At 45.7% G+C, this 25,176-nt stretch overlaps 1 protein-coding gene across 1 annotated transcript in view; it reads right to left on the bottom strand.

Annotated features, from left to right (window-relative positions):
- Window positions 1-15,570: 15,570 nt before the first annotated feature.
- LOC138265615 (dehydrogenase/reductase SDR family member 12-like) overlaps window positions 15,571-25,176 on the bottom strand; it is a 190,377-nt gene continuing 180,771 nt past the window's right edge. The window contains exon 10 of the mRNA XM_069213482.1: window positions 15,571-15,882. Coding sequence (XP_069069583.1) covers window positions 15,767-15,882 — 116 coding nt within the window. The 3' untranslated portion in view covers window positions 15,571-15,766. The remainder of the gene's footprint in view (window positions 15,883-25,176) is intronic.

The following is a 25,176-nucleotide window of genomic DNA, read 5'->3' as shown; positions in this document are numbered from 1 at the left end:
CCCACTTGCTAGGAAATGGAGCACTGATAGCACCTGCACTTGAGGGGGGATTCCTGTGGGATGGCGGATTGGTGACATCAGGTCTGGCTCCAACTGGGTACACAGTTCCTGGATTATGGCACGGTCAAACCTGTAGGTGATGATTAAATGTCGCTCCTCCATTGTCAACAGGTCCACCGGCGGTCGGTACACCGGAGGATTCCGCCATCTCCTCACATGTCCCAGCTGACGGTGCCTAGGAAGGACAACAGCGACCACAGAGTCAACCAATTCAGAGGTATGTACCCACAGCTACACAGAACACGACACAAAATACAAAATAGTTTCTGTATGTGTGTTGAGAGTAGGCCTAGGTATGTGTGATGCAGTTGCAAATGAATCCATGTGGGCCCCTGAAATGTCGGATGCCTGACCTCTAAAGTGGGACAGTGGGATGTGAGGTAACTGTGCTGGCGTTGTACACCGTCGCGGTAGGCGGTCGTAGACCGCGGCGCAATGCTGCATTGGTTAACATAGGACCCTATGGGTCCCAGGAGCCAATGACCAAGTGCGCCGGCGGTGATGATACGCACCACCGCGGACGTGACCGCCATTTTCTATCTATTCAATCACTTGATACCTGATCTTCGACAGGAGAGGACCTACACTGCAAGTGCTGCTGTGACCTCGGTCTGAAAGAGACAATGGCACGTGTGTCTGGGTCCTCCCCCAGTACACGCTACTCTACGGTCCTCCAGAACAACAGGTGAGTACATATGGTGGAAGTTGTATGGGCTATGCCTGGGTGGAGAGGGCTGGATGTAAGTAGGAAGGGGGCAGAGTTCAGCGAGCATGAAGGAGTGTGAATGTATGTGCCAAATGGCAAGGGCAGGGATGTGGGCCACTCACTTCGACGGTGCAGTTGTTAATGACTTCTCTTCTTCCCCTGTACATGTCATGTAGGTCAGCGCCCACCAGAAGAAGGATATTTGGTGTACCATCGCCAAGGACATCCGGACCCTGGGGGTCCACCAGAGACGGAGCACCCACTGCCGTAAAAGATGGGAGGACATTCGCCGCTGGAGCAAGAAGACGGCGGAGGCTCAGCTGGGGATGGCCTCCCAACGTGGGAGGGGTGCCCGTCGCACCATGACCCCCCTGATGTTCCGGATCCTGGCGGTGGCCTACCCTGAGTTGGATGGGCGCATGAGGGTATCACAGCAGACACAAGGGGGTGAGTACACTCACATTCTCATGACTTTGCGCGCAGTGGAGGGGTCTTGGTGGGGGAGGAGGGCTGTGGGTTTCCCTAGGCCAGGGTGAGTTCCGTAGGCTAGGCCCCTCCGTAATGCGGGCCATGTGGCACTCCACCCCACCTCTGTAGAGTGCCAAGTACAGGTCTACATGCCCCTGTGTCATCTATGTGTGCAGATGTCCACCATAGCCATGTAGGCCATATCCCAGGAACTGCATCTGTAGAGCCCAAGTGCGCGGCGTAGTGCAGGGGGCTGTTGTGTCTGTATTGTCCACCAACGGTAGCTGTAAGCCATGCACTCAACCTGTCTTTCTTCTGTTCCCCCCCCCCCCTTTTTGTGCTCTCCCTGTTCTCTTGTGCATCAGCATCATCAGGCAGAGGTACAGGGGCACCGGAGCACGAAGGGGCTGCATCCCACATGGCCAAGGAGGGCCACACCACGGACTCTGAATGCACCAGTGGGACGGAGGGTGAGGGGAGCACCACGGCGGTCACTGGATCAGCAAACAGCGACACAGACTCGTCCTCCGATTGGAGCTCCCTTGTGGTGGTGGCAAAATCTGTGCCCCCCACTTCTACAGGTACAGCCGCCACCCCCCCTACCAGCACCGCCCTCCCAGCAGCCCCTCAGCGTTCACCCCGTGCCTGCTCACCCAGGAGGGTGGGCATCACCTTCGCCCCAGGCACCTCAGCCCCTGCCCCTGTCACCCCTGCTGCCCTCAGTGAGGAGGCCATTGACTTCCTCAGGTCACTCACTGTTGGGCAGTCTACCATTATGAATGCCATCCAGGGTGTAGAAAGGGAGTTGCAACACAGTAATGCATTCCTGGAGGGCATTCATTCTGGTCAGGCTGCACTTCATCGAACCCTGCAATCTCTGGCCTCAGCACTGATGACAGCCATTGTCCCTGTCTCTAGCCTCCCCCCTCCAACTTCCTCCACCCAGACCCAATCCCCTGTACCTCAGCCTATCCCAAGCACACCATCAGACCAGCCTGCACACACCTCAACACACAAGGGCAGCTCAGGCAAACATAAGCACCACACATCCCACAGGCACTCACACAAGCATCACCCACATACAGACACAGCAACATCCACTGCCTCCACTGTGCCCCCCCCTCCTCGCCGTCTCCCTCCTCCCTCCCAGCATCGTCTACACTCTCACCTGAATGCACTACAACTACAGCCACTAGGACTCGCACCAGAACACCCAGCACCACACCCCGCTCACCTGCACTCACGACCCCCACTACCATTTACACGTCCCCTGTGTCCACGCCCAGTGTGTCTGTGACGCCCCCTCCCAAAGTACACAAACGCGGGCACACACACACCCAACATCCATCCACCTCACGACAGCCTCCAGAACATGCACCTGCACCCAAATCATCAAAAGTTACACCTCCTACAACCACCTCCTCTTCCTCCACTCCCAGACCCCCTCCAGCTACCCGTCCCAGTGTTCGTCAGAAACTTTTCCTGAGCAACCTTGACCTCTGTCCCACCACACCCCCCCATTCATAGGTCCCGTAGTAGCACCTCAGCCAAAAAATGTCCGGTACCAGTGGTGGCTGTTAGAGGTATGTGGAGTGCACCGGGCACCAGGGCAGCCAGTGTGACACAGAGCCAAAGCACTGCCAGTCCACCCCCTGTGAAGCACCAGAAATTGGACAGTGCCCGACGGGAGAGGGTGAAGACTCCTGCAGGCAAAGCCGCTCACAAGGGTCCCGGGGGGAGTGTCGAGTCAGCTGTGCCTCCTCCCAAGCTGGGGAAGGGGCAGAAGAAGTCTCCAAAGTCAGGGAAGAGCAGCACGGCGGAGAAGGCCGCCATCCTCCCCGCTGCCCAGGACACCACCGCCAGCCCCATCGTCACTGGTCCGGAGACCACCGCCAGAGTCAGTGCCCAGGAGGGCAGCAACATTGTCACTGGTCCGGAGACCACCGCCAGAGTCAGTGCCCGGGAGTGCAGCAACATCGTCACTGGTCCGGAGAACAACGCCAGAGTCAGTGCCCAGGAGGGCAGCACACTTGTCACTGGTCCGGAGACCACCGCCAGAGTCAGGGCCCAGGAGGGCAGCACACTCGTCACTCGTCCAGAGCCCACCGTCAGAGTCAGTGCCCAGGACGGCAGCACACTCGTCACTGGTCAGGAGACCACTGCCAGAGTCAGTGCCCAGGAGGGCCCCGGCAGCCACAGCCCCGCTGGGCAATGAGGGACCGCCATGGCACACACTGCTGCACAGGTCAGAGTCAACAAACTCAAGAACCGCTGAACAGGCCAAGCACCGCTGAACAGGGCAAAGACCGCCATGGCAAGCACCGCTGAACATGGCAAGCATCGCCAACTCAAGCATCGTAAGCCCATGTGCGGCAGGGGCAGTGACGGAACTGGGACCGTCACGGGGAGCGTGATGCACTGTGGGCACCAGTCCCCCTCCAGAACCAGTGGAGAATAGCATCCACTCCGTCTGTCCTTAACAGGATGAAGCACTGTGGGCACCAGTCCCCCTCCAGAACCAGTGGAGAACAGCATCCACTCCGTCTGTCCTTAACAGGATGAAGCACTGTGGGCACCAGTCCCCCTCCAGAACCAGTGGAGAACAGCATCCACTCCATCTGTCCTTAACAGGATGAAGCACTCTGGGCACCAGTCCCCCTCCAAAACCAATGTAGACTATTATCCACTTGTGAGACTGTGGCTTTGCACTCCCCAGGATAAACCAGTGGGCAACCCACCCACTGCAAAGACTTGTGAGACTGTGGCTTTGCACTCCCCAGGATAAACCAGTGGGCAACCCACCCACTGCAAAGACTTGTGAGACTGTGGCTTTGCACTCCCCAGGATAAACCAGTGGGCAACCCACCCACTGCAAAGACTTGTGAGACTGTGGCTTTGCACTCCCCAGGATAAACCAGTGGGCAACCCACCAACTGCAAAGACTTGTGAGACTGTGGCTTTGCACTCCCCAGGATACATCAATGGGCATGGAGCCCCGTCGTGGATCTAGCGTGGTGCTGTCATCCGGTTGAGGTGCCCCCACTTCCCTTCCCCCTGAGGTGCCAGTTGTATTTCTATCTGATGCCCCAGCAGTGTTCTCTCCGTTTCTGGACAGGTATCGTGTGTGGGCCTCGCCCATGCATTTTGGGCCCAGTGGTCCACGGACATTGAAATGTGCATACCTGCACTACTAATTGTGATGTATATATTTGGAATGTGTATATATTTATGTATATATGTGCTTACTGTGTTTTGATACATTACAATGGTTGTACTTCATTTCCTTTTGTCTTTGCATTCTTCCGGGGGGGTTGTTCCTGGGATGTTTGGTAATGCATTGGTGTGTGTGTTGAAGTGTGCGAGGGTCGGGGTGGGGGTGGGGGTGTTGCGTGTGTGTGTGTCCCTGACTTTTGCCTCCCCCCTTCCCTATGTCTTCGGCGCCGGTGTTGCTGATGTTCGTAGAGGAGCAGGAACACAATTGCAGGGAGTATTTGGAGTTCCGGCTCCATGGTGCCCTCCTTCCTCGTGGAGTGTGTTCAGGTGAGCGTTTTCCCATTGCAAAAGCTGTTTCCTCCGTGTTTTTATCCACGGAGAATCCGCCCCGGAAAAGGTGGCGGATTGGCCTGTTGTAATACTGAGGGCGGTACTTTGTCTCCCGCCTGTCTGTTGGCGGTGACCGCCGTGCTGCTTGTCTGTACCGCCGTGGCGGTCGGAGTGTTAAAGTGGCTGTCTATGTTGGCGGTTTCCGCCACAGTCATAATTCCCTGTTTTGTTCCGCCGGCCTGTTTGCAGTATTACCGCCGCTTTAACACCAACCGCCAGGGTTGTAATGACCACCATAATGTTTTATAGTCAATACGGCTGGCTCCAAACTGAGGTGGCATGGTGGACAAAAGAATAATGGATTGCACTGCTACCCCAAGAGATTGCAAGTGGTTAAAAGTGATTGCAAGCATTCCTCCCATCACCTTTTGTGTATCGTATCATTTCTCTTTGTAACATGTTACAAATGGTATAGTCTACTAATTAGGCAATGGCTTGACTCAGTATCAGTGGTTTGATTACATTTGTTTAAGTTGTGCAGGAACAGAAAAAATCTAAATATACGTTCATATCTCTCTAAGTATGTCTTGTTAATTGTCTCAAATGTTGCATTCTGCAGATCTTCAAATGCAAGTGAGAGATTTACTGCAGGAAACTTGGAAATCATCTTTAAATCAAGATATTTTACCAAAGTTGTTCTATTATTAATATTAAGTACAATTGTTGCGCCCTATATTTTACTAAATTAAAAGCCACGTGTTTTGTTGTATGATCATGGCTTTACCTTCAACTTCTTCAAAAATGTTTTTCAAAAGAACCTCTTTCTCAGCGGCAATTTGTAAGTGAATTTCACAACATATGTAGCATCTCTGAGTACTCCCTCTATCGCCCTGTAAGTGTGCATGGGAAGGTGCATCAGATCCTGCCACACATATCTCATGAACTGCAGTCTCATCTCTCTCACATTTGAATAAATGGTGTCATCATTTCTATGGCCTGAGCTGGGGAAGCACCGGACCAGTCATGTGAATTTTTTCTCCATTCTACAATGATGTGTAAACAAGTTAATGAGCATGCCAGTAATTTGAGGGGAATATTTAACAGTATATGACACAAAAAGAGATGATGATTGACACCTGATATCTGCCTTCCCTAGAACTAGTGATAAAACTCCACTTTGGGGAAAAGAGCACTCCCTGGGGTAAAGACTGCTAGGGCAGGTTATTAATGAATATTAATGTATTCTGAGTAATAGATTTGCGTAGAAAATGTATTTAGACAAAAATAATGCACACATCTGAAAATGTGTCCACGTGAGTGGCCGCCGCTGCTCACAAAGTGTACTTATTAATATGAAATATGGAGCTTTTGTTTGAGTAAAATAGTAATATGTCATATTAAGGGTTTTGCATTATGTCTTAGCTTTATTAATTGTAGGCCTTAATTTGGCAGAGGTCTTGGCCTAGTTGCATGGCCTCATGTCAAGCTTAAAGTCTTTCTCATGAGAACTGCTCGCTAGAAGATGCTGTTCTTGCTAAATGTAACATTGTAAATGTAACGTGTGCAAGACTGACTTTCTCAGGAGAGAACAATGACCATACTGACTGGAGTATAAGCTGCAACAATATTGTTACCTGTCGAGCCGCATGATGAGGACGGGACAAGAGGAGCCAATCATCGACATTTGAACCGTGTACTAGTAGAAATGTAGATTTGAAGTTTTAGTTTTATTGGACAAAGTGTGGACATGCGATCCCTTGACCAATAGGGACTTGGGAAGTAGTTTTAGGACATCAAACTTAGCTAGACTGCACGGAGAAGAAACTGCCATTGCACATTTGCCTTTTGCCTACACATTTGCACCTTTCCTGGCTTGCTGAAAGGCCATTACTTTCTTGAGCATCTTGACAAGAGACATGCTTAACTTTACTGCTTAAAGACTTTGCCTTTTTTTAACTTTGATGCTGAATCCTTATGTCTTGCTGACTGAACTGATGTCCTGATGATGAAGATTGTCACAGCTTGCTGATCCAAACTAAGTATAGGTAAACGAACCATGAGATTGTTTGCTATGTCTATTTGCTTTTGTTTCTAGGTACCAACTGCGCTATTTTGTTAGAGCCATAGTTAGATGTTTTTCCAAATTTGTGTTGATTAAATTGATTTGCATGAAGCCCAAACATGCTCATGCTGATCTGGTGTTAGTTAAAATTCTCACTAACGAAAGTTTGCTATATGGTATAACAATCAATGTCTTTTCTTTCCTGACTCTAAGGAGCTATTTATACTTTTTGGTGCAAAACTGCACTAACCCAGTTTTGCACCAAAAGGTTTAGCACTGGCATGCACCATTTCTGAGCACCAGCTGGCCACCATATTTATGGAATAGTGCAAGCCAGTGCAAAGGGTAGGCTAGCATTAAAAAAACATGACGATAGCCAGGTGGGGCTGGCGGTATGGAAGAAGGGGGTTTTGCACCAAAAAATGACATTAGGCAGGTTAGAGTAAAAAAAAAAAACTCTAACCAGCCTAGCATCATTTTTTGATGCAAAACCATCCATACCACATGACTCCTGTCTTAGAAAAAACAGGAGTCATGCCCACCACCCCAGTGGCCAGCACCATGTAGAGGGGCCTATTTCAGTGCCCCAAATGGCACTTTAAAAAAAAGAAAAAAGGTACCTGTACTTACGTATACTTACCTGGGATGGGGTCCCCCATTCTCCGCTGTCCCTCTGGTGTGTGTTGGGGTTACCCTGGGGCCTGGGGAGGGCACCTGTGGGCTCATTCCATGGGTGCCATCATGGAAATAGGCCCACAGGTCCCCTAACGCCTGCCCTGACCCAGACGTTAAACAATGGTGCAAAGCAAGCTTTGTACCATTATTTGACCCCTCCTCCCCCTTGCGTGATTTTAGCACGGGGGATAAATACGATACTAAGGCCATAGAGTCATTTTTTGCACGGGAACGCCTACTTTCCATCTCATTGACACAAACTAGGTTTCCACATCCAAAAATGACTTTAACTCCATACCTTTAGCGCTGGATGGGTCTAGCACCAAAGTATAAATATGGAGTTAGTTTTGCCCAGAATTAGCTTAAAACAAATGACGCAAATTTGGTGCAAAACAAGTATAAATATGCCCCTAAATCTATGTGATATTGTTTGCGCAATGTTTCTTGTTATTATTTTTCACTGTAACTTTAGAATGTGTAGTGGCTCAAGCTTTGATTAGATTACGCGTCTTTTGTTGCCTTGGACAGCCAGTGTTGTTTCTGTATGTTTACCATTTGATTATGAGATTATCTTATGTGACATTAGCATTCTAACTTTTACTAAAGGGTGTGGTTGTTCAGGACTGAAAGGTCATAGTGTGTGATAATTACTGACTCCAACTGATTACTAATGCTATTGATTATCATTGATTATTGATGTTACTGATTGGTTATTGATTATTGATCTGCATGTACTGGATATGTGATGGGAACATCTTAAATGTGAATCAAAACGTTCATCGACCTATTCACGTCTCCGCGCCAACAGAGGTGGTAGCAGAGATTGATGGTTTGTCTCCTTAAGAGCCCATCCTAGATGCGCGGTACATGTTAGTAACCTTAAGAGCCCATCATAGAAGCCCGGTACAGAGATAGTGACAGCCTGATGGTTTGGCTCCTTAAGAGCCCATCATAGACGGCCAGAGAGAGGCAGCAGAATATTTGATCTCAGAGATTCTAAAAACAAGAAATAACAGGTGTTCCCAGAGATGGTAGTAGCTTGATGATCTGGTCTTCTGAGAGCTCATTATTACAGAGAGTTGTATATATTTTTCAATGATACAAATTGGAGACAAAATGTGCCCCTAATTCCTGAAATTACTTTCCCAGAATTTTGGAGCTGACCAGTGGTTAATTGAGGAAGTTCCCGGCGTCCTAGCGACAGTGTGAATGAAGTCGGTCTGATTCAGAGCTGTTTCCCTCTATGCTTAGAGGCCTAACTGGTGCTGCATATAACAAAGTCTGAAGTATGCCTTGGAAGAAACAGAACATAAGGTAGTCTAGTATGGGGCATTCCACAGCCCTCCCTTCAGCTGTTGAAACACAGATTTCACAATTTTGCCCCATTTAGTGTGCGCAATTGAGTATGCTGCCCTACAAGAACATTCTGCATACAATGCATGAACTGTATACATTATACAGCAATACCTATACTCATCATATATACAGGGGGAAGGTCACTTAACCTACCACAGGCTGCTGTTTACACATCAAGGAATTGTAGAAATTCACTAACTTTTCAGACTGGTGTTGTTTCTTTGCTCCTCACTAATAGATAACTGCAAGCTAAACAATTCACTTTCATCAACCTTCTGTTTTGCCAGCCAGCCCTTTTATTCATCTCTAGACACTCACCAGAACCAAAGACAATCAGGTTAAAGTCCCATGCTGCCTCACCATCACAAGAAACCAGAGTTCATCCTTTCCTGTCAAACCATTCCGAGTTTAGCTGCATAAAGCTGTACAGCCCTGCTCAGTTCACAGTAATACTTGAGCTCAGAGCTCAAATTGTGCATTATCAGGCCTAAATGAATGTTCCTCCATGACAGCCAAAACGTTTGTAAATGCTACAATTCAGTTTCGGACTATTCTCAACGTTTCTTTAGCTAACGAGAGATACCTGCCTTGATTATTCCTAGAAGTCTGGCTAACTACTTTCTTACGAAAAACCCCATTGTGTTTATGGTTTTTGCTGTGGTTGTATCAACCATATGCACTTTTTGTCACAAGACCACAGCGCCTTCACTCTGCTATGCCACAGTAACACAGCTGTACGTTCAAATTATGTGCTACTTGTTTGACACATACATATGCTATAAAATAATTCGGACTTCATATTATTTTACTACCTCACTTGTCACTATCAGGGAGTATGGTTAGTGTTTCAAAACTAAACTTGAAAGCAATAAATACGCTTTTGTCTCCAACATTGGATCGTTTATAGTTTAACATGCTAGAATAATTCCCCTTCTTCTGAATTGGAACCCCGGTTTTTATTAGCAGCAAATATAACATACCATCAGCACATACTCAACTTATAACACACCACTGTTTGCAGCCCGTCATCATCTTTATATACCCAAACTTCAGCCACTTATAATGCTCTACTTCCAACTGATCTGATACCAGTGCTGGAGAACCAAGAGTTACAGTTAAGTAACTTTTATCCTACCGTTTGCTGACTGGCATTACACTGATATTACCTCTGATTCTGAATTTTGTTTTAATTACCCCCAAAGTAACCATTTTATTCCATCTAGAGTTTCAGTTCATGACTGGGCACCTTAGTTTAAAATCAGAACAGCAGGTGCTGTTACTCCTAGAGCTCCTTTCCATCAACAAATAAGAATAGATTCCTAGGATTACGTTTCTGAACAAGGCCCATCTACATTTGCTAATTATAGTCAAATTTACCTTGCACAATGATGCCTCTTGGTGATAGTGCAAACAATAAATACATTCATGAATTAGTGAGCCATGCTGACCTACTGAGGAACATTTAACAGTGCAGCACCAAGTGTGCTGCATGGGTGATTTAACTTGAAGAATTAACTGGCTGTGTGCACAAGAATGCAAAATAACCAGAGCCTAACATAGATTTTCAAATTGGGAATAACTTTGAAAATGGTTGCTAAATATTTTGGTGTTCCCTCACAACAGAAATTTCCTTTCAACTATAACATAATGCCCTCAAGCATCATCAAAACTGTCAGAAGCTTGCAGCTTCTCTGTCTGTTGCCTCTGGTATAGTCCCACGGGCTCTCTCCAATACCTATTGAATTAGAACTGTTTATGGTAAACATCAGAAAAAATGATCTTTGTTTATGATCCACTGGTACCTGAAATTATATTCTACAGTCTGGTTCGACTAGGCAAAATGTCTCTCTTTGAAATGAAACCAATTTTGAACCTTTGTTTCGTATATGTCGCAATTCGATCACAAATTGCTTGAAGCAAGAAGAGAACAGGTTGTTCAAATTGTCAGCTATTTTTTTCATTTTTTTATCCTCATATCACCTTGAGTGATATACCCAAGCTCTTACACTCTCGAATGCTCACAGTTTAGCCAAGAACCATTGCACTGTCTTCAGAAATGGAGGTTTAATCATTGGACATTCTTTTCCTTAAGCATATTTACAACAGGGACCCAGATGAAGAGTCTACAAGGGTAACCTCTATCACGCTCTGACTTTTTATCCACCTCGTGTACATATATTACTGATCTCCACCAGTCAATTCACGTAGGAGGTTCCCGCTGGGACCACCTTCTACATATCTCCTTCTTGCCAAGTGGATCAAATAGAACAGTCTCCTCTCCAGTTCCAGATGTTTAGGGCCCTATTCAGTTGCTTCCCCCAGCGTCCCAAAATATATCAATGTTGGGCTTACCACTACTGCATGTCCCAGAATGTCAGAGATCATCTTACCTCATTGTTGCCAGAAATTAGTCAGTTTTGGACAACTGACAAAAATGGATGCCATCTGCATCCTGGAGATCACATTACTTACACCTGGAGTCCCTGCCTTCGCTCAGCTTCGGAAGCTTCGTGGGGGGGGGGGGCGGGGGTCCCATAGTCTCTGTGAAGAGTGAACAGGTGATTTCTTCTAAATGGCACAGATATAACTGTGGAGTATAACAAGTTAAAGGATTTCCATGAGGTTAGGCTCACAGTTCGTCCAGACTTGAGTCTTAAGCCAGGAGGAGTGATGGTAGTATAAATCTTGACATGGTAGTTTTTACTAGCCCTTTCCAGTCGTCCCAGGACAGTCACCTGTACCCCTCTATTTGTTGCTCCCATCTCACAATCCTGGTGTCTCTCAATGGGCCCGCTAAGCAATCCTTCAAATACTCAGGAGTTCTTGAGGAATCCCAGATTGGTGACATTTCATTATATATGCTATTCTTAGTGGTACCCTAATGTTAAACCATAAAGTGGCAGCAGACTTTAGGCATTTCAATCTTACTTTTTTGAAGAATGTAGGAGCCCCAAACTTATGAAGAAAACCCTCTTTCAGTTGGCTTTCTAACATGGTTTCCTATATTATCCCCAAAGGTCTAGCCAGGGTGAGAAAACAGCATCCTCCAGTTCTTCATCTGAAATGCCTAACAATGGAGCTGAATATCAGGAATAGCTATGCCACCCTTAACTAGTCTCTCCTAAGCTTCTTCCAAGATAACCAGATACCTTCAGAAGCCCATTTAAACAAGGGTATCCTCCTTTGGATCGTCGCATAGATTTTCTTCTCAAAGGTAAAAGGGATGTTATCAAATAAGTAGGTGACTTAGGGCAAAATTGTCATCTCCACAAGACTGACTCAACTGTAGATTGACAAAGGTGGAGTCTTTCACTTTCTCATAAGCTTATCTACTTCCTTGCCCACCCTTTCCAAATTTCCTTAAGCAAGTCTATCCCAATCTTGAACTATTGTTATCCCCAGATATCTTATGGCCTCTTGCTGGCTCCCCCTTCTCATTAAGAGTTCCATAAAATAACTTTCGCCTTTGACCCATTAACCTTTAGCCCAAAAAATCCAAAAAGAGGCCAACTAATGGTTTATATAGGGGAGAGATTGTGTAATATGCAAGTATATATCACTAGGTCATCTGCATAAAGCACAACCTTTCTATTTGTTTCTCCATATAAAAACCGGGGTCATACCTGTATTCAACCGTAGGCTTTGGGCCACAGGTTCAAAATATAGGCCAAACAGTAACAAAGATAGAGGAGCAGCCCTGCTTAGTGCCTCTTATGATTGTAACCACTGGAGATAGGGCCCCATCGACCAGTACCCTTACCACTGGAAAAATACGTCAGACGTACATCACAAAATATGCCTCCAAACCCAGCATGAGGTATTACCAGTTAGCCCGTTCAAAAGCTTTGGATGTGTGGAAAGTGAAAATAGCCAGAGGAGGGGAATGTGTAGTTGCTACGTCTATAGTCCCAATCAAACTATGTGTTACTTCCCTTAAGTTTCTTCCAGATAAAAAACACCCTTTTGGTTCTGATGTATCACACTACCCACCACTTCACTCAGTCAGCTAGCTAGTATATTCACAAAAAAGGTTATAATTGCAGTTTAAAAAGGAAACTGAATGGTATGATTGACATTCACAAGCGTTTTTACCTGGCTTTAAAGTCAGGGAAATGGTTGCGTCACCCCAAGATGGTGGTAATGGGGAGACCTATGCAAAAAGAACAGGTGAAGGATAGAATGCTGAACAATTTCACACATTCACCCCCATTCCCAGATCTGGGCCTAAACTAATTGCCCCTCATGGAAACAGTACAGCCAGAACTGCCAGGCCAGGTCCTCCCTGGACTGGAAACAGGCATCTTGGGACCGGTTTTGGGGTTTCACCCCCCCATCAGTCAGGCTAGCTGGAATACAGAGGAATGCAAGAACAAGACCCACGTCTGGGCATACCCTTCCCAATTAGGGGGACAAATGCAAAAAGAACAGATGATGGATGGTATGCTGAACAATGTCAAATATTCACCACTAGTCACAGATCTGGACCTACAACAATTTTTTTTGGGACACCGCGGCATTCCAGTTTGGACCCAGGTACATGCATATAAGTCTTGATTCTGCTCCTCATGGGAACAGTCCAGCCCGAACTGCCAGGCTGAGTCCTCCCTAGAACAGAAACAAGCAGCCTATGACCAGTTTCAGGGTATCACCTCGCAGCAGGCAGGCTAGCTTGAATCCAGTGGTATAGAGAGCACGAGACCCACGTCTGGGCATACCCTTCCCACATAGGGTGACAAATGCAAAAAAGACAGATTATGGACGGAATGCTGAACAATGTCAAACATTCACCCGCCAGTCACAGATCTGGGCCTAAACCAAAGATTTTTTTGTGCGCCACGCAATTCCAGTTTGGACCCAGCCATATGAAGATCAGCCGTGGCCCTGCTCCTCATGGGAACAGTCCAACCCCCAACGGCAGTTCATCTTCTATTCTTTTTGCAGTGGAGAGCACTATATAGTATCAAATTAAACAGGGTTAACCTTAAGGGCTCAGGGTGCCAGCTTGGATAGTATAAATTTCATTTGGGATCCCATCTGGCCGAGCTGGTGTCCCTTTCTTTTATTTCTTGATTGCTGCTAGTACCCCCAACCCACTTACTTCTTGATTTTAAAAAGTCAGCTGCACTGGAGGGATTGAAGGCAACCCCTTAGCTTCCAGCCAATCTCTTACTAACACTAAATCCAGAGTAGAGGCTTCTGAATATAACTCTTAGATAAAATCCATAAATGCCCCTTCAACCTCTAGGTTACCCTCTAGCAATGTTTTCATTTTGTCATTTACTATGTCCTTGATGTAGTTTCTACTTCAGTCCTTTTTAACCATTCATGCCAACAGCGTCCTTCACCTTTCCTGATGCTCAAAGTTCTTCATTTTACTCACTTCCCATTGATGTTTTACTTTACTCACTTACCATTGCTATTCTTGCTCTAAATTCTACTAGACGCTGATAAAGCTCCTGTTCTGCATTCTCTCTGCCCCTCTCCTCCATGAATACTCATTTCAACCAGCTCTCCAGTTTAGCTATCTCTTTTTCTAGTTGGATCATCTCCTTTCTTTCACTTCTATTTGAGGAGGCCACTGAACTTTGCCATACCCCCCTTAAGTAGGTTTTATAAGCATCCCACATTAATTTGATTCCACTATGTTCCATTTAAAAACACTCTTCAGTCCTTTTATGAATCTCCAAAATCTTTTCAGAACAAAGGAAGAACTTTCTGAACTTTAGGGAGTACCGCCAGTGATCAAAATCACTCTTCTCTCTGTCAGCATCTTTCTTTCACTTCCTCAGCAGAAGACCGTATCTCAGGCGGCAATGCAGAGCCTGTGATGACTGTGCCTGCTCCTCCCCAGAATGCTGTGTTTAGCACCGCCCAGCGGCCTCTGTTCAAACCCTCTGGTGCGTGGAACCAGACCAGCCTGGTGCTCGAAGCCATCCTATCCCCCAAAATCTCTCCTAGACCACTGTTCAAAGGAGACATCTGCAACAACGGCCCAGAATCATGAAAGGAAAACTACAACACACTCATGTGGGTGGGCCTCAGTCATCACCTGAGGTCGGAAGATTGCGGTTGGTTACTCCTGACTGGCTTCCATGTTTCCCGTTTCAATTGTCAGCTATTTTGTATGACTCCATTTGACACAAAGATTAAAAGTTTACCATTCAAATATCAACAATGAGGGACTATGTGGAGCAACATTGGAAAAAACATTAGTGACATACAGTTGCCCTTGGCAATAGGTTTTCAAAATATAAAAGTCCTTTTGCTCATGTCAGCCCTTCTAACCAGATGCACATGCATTTGCATGTAGCTTAATTAGAGCAGATCAGGAATCCGACTCAAGCTGTTTCGAATAAATGTTTTGTTTGCAATCATTAATATTTGACTGAAATTTTAGGAGAACTCCCAGCATGCAACTTGTGCAAAAAAAAGAGATCCAATACATTTGCACTATTTTGTTCCTTCAGCAATAAGAGTCTGACAATATCAGGCTCATCGAATCATTGTGGACACAGTCCAATCACAAGGATTGTAGATTAACCATATTCATAGAAAATGTGATTACTGCATGTTTAACATCATATTTTCTAAATCACAATTTCATTTATTTTGCAATGCCTAGGTCAAGGGTTAAGTAGTTTGGTTTTCCATGCAATTACTCAATTTGTCAAAAAAGCAATACAAACCACCACAACAAATGGACAGTTTTTCTTATTCTTTATCCCCAACATACCTGTGCATTTCCTTTATAATATGAAAAAACATCATTACGGAGATTTGGAAATAACACTTTTACATTATACAATATTATTTGTTAACAAAAAATACCTTTCAGGTAAATTGAGCAATAAGTAGTTTATGTGTGAATTGACTTCATAAAGCGAAACTTAAGTTTATTATAGCACTGTGCAATGATTTATAAGTAGCTGCAATGTTTCCATAAATGCTTCACCCTCACCAGGGAGCAACCTTGTCCAAGCTAAAGGCAAATGCGCAGATACAGCTGTTCGATCTGAAAGAGATAAAAGGGCTGTTACATTTTTTTTACTTTTATAAAGCGCAGAAACACAAATTTCAGCATACTGAGGACCTGATTACGACCTTGGCGGATGGGATATCCCGCCCACTGTTTTACAAGTTCCATACTGGAACTTGTAATAGGACAGACGGGATATCCCATCCGTCATGTAATCAGGCCCTATATATCTGATTTAGAGTTTGATGACGGCTTACTCCATCATAAACATGAAAGCTATCTTATCTGCCTTATTGCAAATATATTATATGCGATGGCACTTCTAATAAAGCTGACGAGATAGCTGTCACATTTGTGATGGAGTAACCCATCCGCCAAAAGTTAAACCAGGCCCTTTGTTACTAGTTTTATAACTATCACATCTGCTTAGTGAAAGCCCTAGTTATGCATATGTTGACAGATGTGAACAGTCTGAAATTTCCCATTTTGGATAAACAGTATCAATGTGTATTACATTTTAAAGAAGCCCCGCCAGTTCTTGCAGCCAGGCTCAAGTCTTGTGCAAGTTTTATTGCTACCATTATGTCTCTTCTTAACAATGGAAATAGGGCAACCTTTGCTATTTCCAAAAAACAATTTGGTGCCTCCTTGCTGCTGCCATCCTGAGCAATAGTCTAAAATGACCATGGATAAACCAAAACCAGTATTAATGGTTTATGTTTCTATCGTGGGTGTAAAGGAGGAAAAAACAATTCTTTAGTTTGTCTCCAAAGTGGTGTAGCACCACTGCTGCCCAGTACACTGCCCACTACCACAATCAGACCACAATGCACCTACTGCTGAGAATAGGACAGGTATATTGTTATAGGGCACAGTAAGGCAGAGGTAGTGTACTGGTCCTCTAAGATGAAAATCCATGCAGACACCATGACCGAAGATGGACTATCCCTCCAATTCTATATAGCAAAAAAACGAATTCTGTGCTTCTACGCTGTTTTCTGGAGAAATTATTCCGGTTTAACTGAATGAAAGGTTAGTTAATTTCCAACAGGCCAGGAGTTTTGTAGGCTTTTGCCTTGGGAACGTGGCGTTTAAATGCATTGACTGTGGGGTATTTGATCAGATATTCTAACTTGGAGTCCATCCATGCCCCATTAAGTTCTTATGGGATGAAAATTCAGACAGGAAATTCAGGAGCTACAACTGTTGTTGTTCAATGTACCTTAAACAAATCATATTCTGTCCACATGTTCAGGAATGGGCAAAGTACAGTTTATTTAGACTTAACAAAACACTGGGGATTAATTAATATGTGTGGAAGGTGTAGGGAAAAGAAAGTCTAAACCCTTAAAAAAAATACTATTTTGATGTCTTTCCTCGAGACATAAGAGAATCATCTGGAATTGAATTAGAAGACAATATTATACATCTGTAGCAAACCAAACTGATGAATACTATCTTTGACGCTTTCCATTCCTTAACCCACTCCTACAGGGATAAAGCACTATTGCCTCAGCCATGTGTATGCCTCTGCCCCTTCCACCCTTGGTCAGTTTTGCTGCCACTTCCCTCTATTGCTGTCTCTGCATCTCCACCCTGCCCACCCTGTGTATGTGTGTCCACTCCGTTGCCAGTCCACCGTGCTGCCACTCCCCTCTCTCTTTGAGAATGCACTTGTTTTCTCCCTGTGATACCACTACCCTTGTGCTGCCATTGCCCTCTGGAGATGCCCCTGCCCTCCGTATTCTGTGTGTGTGACTTAGCCCACTCCCTTCCTGATCCGCTGTGCTGCCACTGCCTCTTTACTACCACTGTCCTCTGGTGCTGGCCCTCCCTTTGCTCCCTGTTTTCTGAGTGCATGACCTGATCCCTCCCTTGCTGGTCTGTTGTGCTTTACTTGCCCCTGTGCCTCCACTACCATTTCATTTCTGAGCTATGGCTCGTCCGACCCCCTGCTGCCCATTGTCTCAGTGTGCGTACCCCTGTCACCTCCTTTCCTGGTTCATTGTGCTGCCACAGCGCTACCACTGCTTTCTGTTGCCGACCCTGTCCTCCAACATCTGTGTAAGTGCCCCTTCCTTTATGGTCTGTTGTAGTACCATTGTCCTTCATTGCTGCCCCTGTTCTCCATGTACGTGTCCTTGCGCCTTCCTTCCTGGTCTGATGTGCAGTCACTACCCCAAAGCTGCAGCTGAGTTCTGTTGCTGCCCCTGTCACTAACAACTCCCACATGCTCCCTGTTCTACATCTGCATGCTCCTCATTCTTCCTTGTCTTCTCCAGGTGACTGGTTGACAACTGTTCGGTATAAGTCAATAAGGACGCTCAATGAAGGACCGCATGCCAATTATGAATACAATTTAGCTTTACTAGAATTTCAGGTAAATTTAGGCATTTAGCACATTAACAATAGTGGAATAAGAATAGCAATGAAAAGCATCTATTTATATATAAGTACACCACAAAGAGCATCTATGTATATATATGAGCAAAGAGTTCATTGACAGATATAAGCTTGGAATAACTGTATACCAAAATGTGTTACACTACGATGTTCAGGAGGTAAAATATAAACGAGTTGAATACTTCAGATAAGCTTTGATTTACTGCACACCAAAATGCATGTTTCAATTACTGCAGCAGGCTCACACTACGATGTTCAGTAAGCAAAATATAAACAAGCTGAATTCTTCAGATTAGCTTTGCTTAACTGCATACCAAAATGTATGTTTCAATTACTGTAGCAGGCTCACACTACGATGTTTAGAAAGCAAAATATAAACGAGCTGTCTACTTCAGATTATAAACACAGTGCAAGCATAATAATCTACCATAATAATAGAGCAGAGAAACAAAGGCCTTTCATCCCTGGGTGGAACTTAACTTAGTCCACGAAATGCTGGGAAGCCCTCTACTGCCCGCTTGGACCTCTCACCCCCTCGAGCGTCACAGTCTCTGAACAGCACAACAGGGAGGCAGCTCTGGGTCTGAAGATGACAGTTTTCACAACTCCATCTGCGAGCTTCAATTCCCTCACCCGCCTTTCAGTGTTTAAGTAACCTGAAGCTTGGATTCTATCCCCTTCCAGTATTTTCTAGCTATGTTATCAGCACATGTCTCTTGGCTGCCTTGCCATTCCCTGGCCATTGTTTTCATTCCATCTTTTACTGTGGTCTCGTTCTCAAGGTTGAGACTGAATCTCCTTCACATCCTGTTTCTCACACATGCAGCTGCGAATAAGTTTATCTACGGAATGTAAAAAAAAAAAACAAGCTTGAAAGCGAACATCGTGAATTTTTGCCACGTTGCTCTCGCTTCAGCAGGCATCACGCTCATCTACACTGTTCAAGCTAATTAACCCTTCGCGTCACAATGTCTTCCGCACCTTTCCCTATACTGATCATTCCCACCCAGGTCTGGTGTGTTGCCATGCCAGGACCTGCATACCACTAGCTGCTGTCCCGGCCAACCCCACTGACTCATGATCTCCATGTGTGCGCCCCTGCTCCCTCCCTCCCTGGCCTGTTGTGCTGCCACTGCTTTTTTGCTGTCAATATCCTCCATTACTGCCACTGCCCCTTGCCCTTCGGTTTCTGTGTGCATGCCCATGCCCCCTCCTCCTGATCCATTGTGCCAATGCCCTCCATTGCTGCCCTATTTTCCTCCTGCTTCCCCTGTTCTTAGTGTGCATGTTCTCGAACCTTCTCTCCCTGCTCCGTTGTGCTGCCACTGCCTTTCATTGCGGACCCTGACCCCTCCCCCTAGTTAACCCTGTGCATGCCCTAGCCTCCACCCTCGCTTGTCATGCTGCCACTACCTTGATTTGACCTTGCCTTCTGTTGCAGCCCACTGCCCATGTTCTATATGTGCATACCACTGCTACTCCCTCCTGATCTGCTGTACTGCCAGAGCCCCTGTGCTGCCTCTGTCCTCCACCCTGCCCTATCCATCCATCCATCCATGTTCCCTGTGAGTGCCTTTGCCCCCTCCCTTCCTTGTGTGTTCTGCTGTCTGTGTCCCTCGGCTGCCACTGTGCACAGTTGCTGCCTTCTTACCCCACCCACCCTGCTCTCCATGTGCATCTCTAACAACTAGTCCTTTGTACTGACACTGCTGCATCTGCCACCCTTTGCCCTGGTTTGCTTGTGCATGCCCCCATCCCACACGGGGTCTGTTGTCATGCCACTGCCCTCCGTTGCTGTCTCCCTCACCTCTGCCACTTTGTAATGCATGTGCCTGCCCTGTCTTCTCCCTTCCCAGTTGATTGTGCTGCCACAGACATCTGATGATGCCCCTGTCCCCTCCCTCACCCTGTTATTCTTTATGTGTGTGCTCCTGACCCTCTTGCCTGGTCAGCTGCCCCCAGGTTGACAGTGCATTCCTTTGCTGTCTGATGCCTGTCTTCCTCCCCCCCTTCTCTGTGAGCATGCCTCTGCCCCCTCCATCGCTGAACGATTATACTAGCACTAACCATGTGTTGCCAGTGACGCTCCACAGCGGCCCCTGCTCCCCTGCCCTCAATTCTCCATCTGCAAGCCCTTGTACTCCTCCATCCCTGGTCCATTGTGCTACCCCTACCTGTGCTGCCATAGCTGCTGCCTCTGCCATAGCCCCTCATTCTCCCTGTGCATCTCCTTGCAACGTCCCTCTCTGGTCTGTTGTGCTGCCATTCCCTCTTTTGGCACCCCTGCCCTCTGCTCCCCTCATCACCTCTCTCCTCTCTCCCTGGTCTGTTGTGCTGCCACTGCCCTACGTTGCTGCCCCTACCCTCATTGTCCCTTGATCCCAGTGTGGGTGCTTATGTCCCCTCCACCTGGCTTGATACGCCGCCAGTGCCACTGTGCTGACCCTGCCTTCGATTTCTGCCAGTGTTCCCTCTGGCTCACTCCCCAGGTATATTTCTCTGATCCCTCCCACAATGGACCATTCTGCTGCCACTGCCCTCTGCTGCTTCATCCGCCCCTCCTCTCTGCCTGGTGTCCCTCATCCTCTCACCATGCCTCTTTGGGTTTTTGTTTTAATAAAAAAAAAAGAATGCGGGACTTGTAAACTTAGTCCCAGAGTCATGTAATGGTGGCTACAATATTTTATTTGTAGTAGCGAACAATTAATCAAATCCTTCAGAACCACGGACCGTTCTTAGACCTGCGATACTTAAAAAGTCCAAGGCACAAAAAAAACCTAGGCCAATCAAAAGGCCCCATTTTTTCGTAATCACAGTCCCATGGGACTCACACAGGACCAACAACCCAGATATTATTAACTTTTTAACACCTTTGTGACCACCAGAAGCACCTCTTTAAAAATGAATTTCTCAAAAACAGCCAAATAGATTTACATTAATTATCGAAAATCACACTCTCTTAGTAAAGTTCTAACTTTCTGCTAAATTTGGAATAATTCAACCATTTTTAGGGTCGAGCCTGCGTTGCATGCGCTCGCGCATGCGCATCGCAGCGAGACGCTTTAGTGTTTAGAAAAAGGCTCGGAGCCCTGTCAATGTCACGTCAGTGTTTTTTATTGGTTCGTGGGCTTGCCTAATAAAATCTGCTTGCTTTCATTAGTTGAAGGCATGCACACGTCATGCCTTTTCCGGTGGCTAGCCCTGCTCGAGCACAGCGACCGAGTACAGAAAACATGCGAGGCTCGCTGTTTTCCATCGGGCTCGTGGACTTATTTTTCTATAATTTACAAGCGTGCTCTCACTTGGCAGAAGTCGAGCGCTTTACATAGTTAATTTCACTTTTTCGGGTTATGTACATAAAAGCACTTTTGCCCGATAGCTGAAAAGTCGGGTTAGGAGTTTACAACGCGATCAGCTCTAACATGAGCAAACGCAAGACCCGTTGCATTGCAAATGCTTGTTTCTGTATTGCTTTCTCAATTTTCTTATGGGCATTAGAAGGGAAATCAACATTATAGCAACCACCTTTTTGCTTGGGCCCTCCTTGATGGATCGGTGCAAAACTTTCCATGAACGAGCTGAGGAGGCTGAATTAATTTTTTTGCAAAGATTTGTGAAGATTTGTCAAATGGTGCTTAGGTTCTTATAGGCACTCTTCATATGGGAACTCTGACCTAACTATAAGTACATAATGTTGAATGCCACTGTGTAATGGCAAAAGGGCTCTCAAGGGGTTAACAGATACCTGATAAGGTCAATGCATGACTGTGCATATACTGAAGTGAAAATTAGCCTAGCTTCGTTTGCTTACAAATTCAAAAACCCACAATAACCTGCATTCTGATTCCACCCACGCTCATTACGCAGCTCTCTACACATATTCCACTCACCTCACACCCTTAGGTTTTTGAATTATGTATGCTAGTTCGTGAACCCCATACATTTGTCTCACGCTTCCATTTTGAAAGACAACTTTTGGTGCCATAACATACATTTGAAAGAACGACATTTAGGAGCAATAATAGGAAAATTTTAAATTTATAAAAAATTTAAGCATTTTTGTCTATGTTTTCCAAATGATAAAATATAAATCTCTAAAAGCCACTAGAGGGCAATTAGCATCTCTCTTATCAACATATCGCAAAATACATATACGGTCTCTGCGCGTGTGCATGACTGGCCCTGTGAGTGGAAGTTGTTAGGTTGTGTCACATAGCTGTAACATGTCTTTTTGTTTGAAGAGTGTGTATATTGCTGTAGCACAGTGGAATATTTCTATAGCTGAATTAAGAATCTGAGGAAGCAAACAGTGCGTATTTGCGTAGGTTATAAGTGTGCTGTATCTATGACAACCATTGTCTGTAAAGGTGTTTAGATTGCAGGAGCCTATGGAAGGGAGCTTATTTGTGATAACTATGTTCGCGCAGCTGGGTGAATGGGTTGTGAAAGTGAATGCCAGTACGTGGGTCTGTCTGTGTGTTTGACAAGCCCGGTACATGGGTGGTTGATTTGTGTGTGGGAGAGTTAGCGGGGATGAGAGAGGGGCTGCATTTGTGAAAAACAGTGTGTATGGATTGCCTATTTGTATTTTTGTGAGATTGTGCCTTGGGGGTGTGCATGTTTAAGAGTGTGCCCGAGTGAAATATTTATGAAGTTTGTTTAGTGCCATATTCAATCTTTATGTGCACGAGTGCCAATTGGTTGTGCTTCGTATTTATCAATGTGAATGAATAGTTCTAGGATTTGAATGTTACTATTTTTCCAAAGCAGCTGCGGTGCTTAAAATAGAAATATAAAACTGCACATACTCAATAAACAGAGTACCTGTTTCCTAAAGAGAAGTGTTGGTACTCTCCCATTAGAAGTATTTAAACCACGCTGAGCGATGCCTGAAAGTACCTATCTATTCATAGCAGTGAACCACCCCCTACCTTGCCGTGTGTCTTACCCTTTACAGGGAGCCAACCTCTTGTGGGCAATCAGCCAGGCACAGGTTGGCAGTTCCCAGCTGCACAGTTTCACCCTGTGCACAACTATTCATGGACAGCTTAGTCCTTTCAGACACCCAAGACCCAATTATGACAACAAGCATGTTGCAAAACATTCATTAGAAGTACAGAAGCTATCGAAAATATGGTCAAGATATTGTTCACTAAATACCTGCAAGTATAATGTTTAGCAAACTATCCCATTGACTGGATGATGTCATCAGCTATATCAATGATGCCACTGAACATGTCGTGAATTATGTAATATGTAATTTCATAAGCAGTACCTGGCTATGGTGCAAATAGTTTTAGCTCGCTGAAATATAACTGGTATCATGGCTGCTTGTAATCAATGCATACTCTGGGCTTCTTAAGGGTGCTCAAGGCCAGACTGTCCTTTTATTCTACCTGCCATTTCCCTGGTGAGTATAAACTTCCTCTCACCCCTATCCAACTCAAAACACCTGTCTCCTGCAATGTACTTAACCCAATTATGTCTCTTCACAGCAATTACCACCTCAGTTTGTCCCAGGAGTACCAGACACTCATCATATTGTTGCTTCACATATTGACTCCATAAAGCACTTACCATGGCTGCCTTACACCAGTCTTGCTGGAGGCTGCTCTATTGTTATTCCTGTGTTGAGTCTATAGGGCATTTATTCTGTGTGCCTGCAACTAGGGCATGCTGTATGATACTCCTCTGTTGCTCCTGGATAGACTGTATAGAGTACTTATCCTCGATGCTTGAAACAAATGTCTTACCAGGGGCAGCACCTCTGTAATTCTTAGATGGATGCTATAGTCAATGCATGCTCTGGGCTTTTTACTGTGCTCAGGCCCAAACTGGCCTTTTATTCTACCTGGCATTTCCTGGGTAGGCTGGAGCCGCTGGAGATCTGTTTTGAAATCCCACGGCTGCTCCTAGTGCCCTAGTCACATTCCCCAGGTCCCCGAGATTAACATTACTAGGCACAGGGAGACTACAAGGTAGAAGGAGAGAATGAAAGGGGGAGATAGTGGGAAAGGGATCAGAGAGAGAGAGAAGAGTAGAGCAAGAGAATGGAAGGATGAATGGAAAGACAGTGTGAGGAGACAAGGTGAGATGAGCTGGTTTGAGCATTTTTGCCACAGCTGGTGTGGTGACTGTAGCACTTTAGGTTTCTGTGACATCCATGCAAATGCTGTGAGGTTGTTGGAATGCCGGAGGCTGAGTGATTGAGGAAAAAATTTATTGGTGAAAAAGGAGAGCTGGCAGAGGAGTGGATGGCTGGGGTGAATGTCTTGAACTAACAAACATCTTTGAAGCTTCCTTCTATTCATGCGTGCCATTTTTTAAAGGAATGTGCATTTCTATACTGAGGGAAAATTATTAAGGTAGTTTCATCGCAATATTGTGATTTAGAAGCAGCATCTTTATACTGTTGGTATGGTCTTGCTGGCTTTGTAAATCTGTCTGGGGCAACAGATAATCTAATTATTGTACTCAGTGCTGTCGGATGTTGGCGGGTGGCCCTGTGTGTACCAAGGAAACATTTTTACAATGGAAGGGTCTCTTCTCCGATAATTGCACAAGAAGCGGCGTGCGGGGAAGATGGTGCGGTGTGAGTACTGCATTAGTCCGTGAAGTTATCAGTATCGAGATGCAGTGGATACAGCATGCACCTTGAGGAATGTACTTTTGGGTGCTGGTGCTGACGCATGAGAAGAGGAAATTTACCTTTCATGCACAAGTTACCTCTTATGGTATTTCCTCAGTGGACTGAAGTTTGTCTTCTCTTGCTTCTTAGATCCAATGACGTCGGAGCGTACATACGTCATGTGCCACCATCATGGAACAAGTGTCATTTCCTGCAAAACTGCTCTGAGACTAGTAATCAACTAGACAGCTACGTATTTTAGGTGGTTATGCTCGGAGAAGAAGCATTTGCAATAGGCC

Source organism: Pleurodeles waltl, chromosome 11 (assembly GCF_031143425.1).
Source record: "Pleurodeles waltl isolate 20211129_DDA chromosome 11, aPleWal1.hap1.20221129, whole genome shotgun sequence".
In the NCBI taxonomy this organism is placed as follows: Eukaryota; Metazoa; Chordata; class Amphibia; order Caudata; family Salamandridae; genus Pleurodeles; species Pleurodeles waltl.
This window is presented reverse-complemented; position numbering and strand designations above follow the sequence as displayed.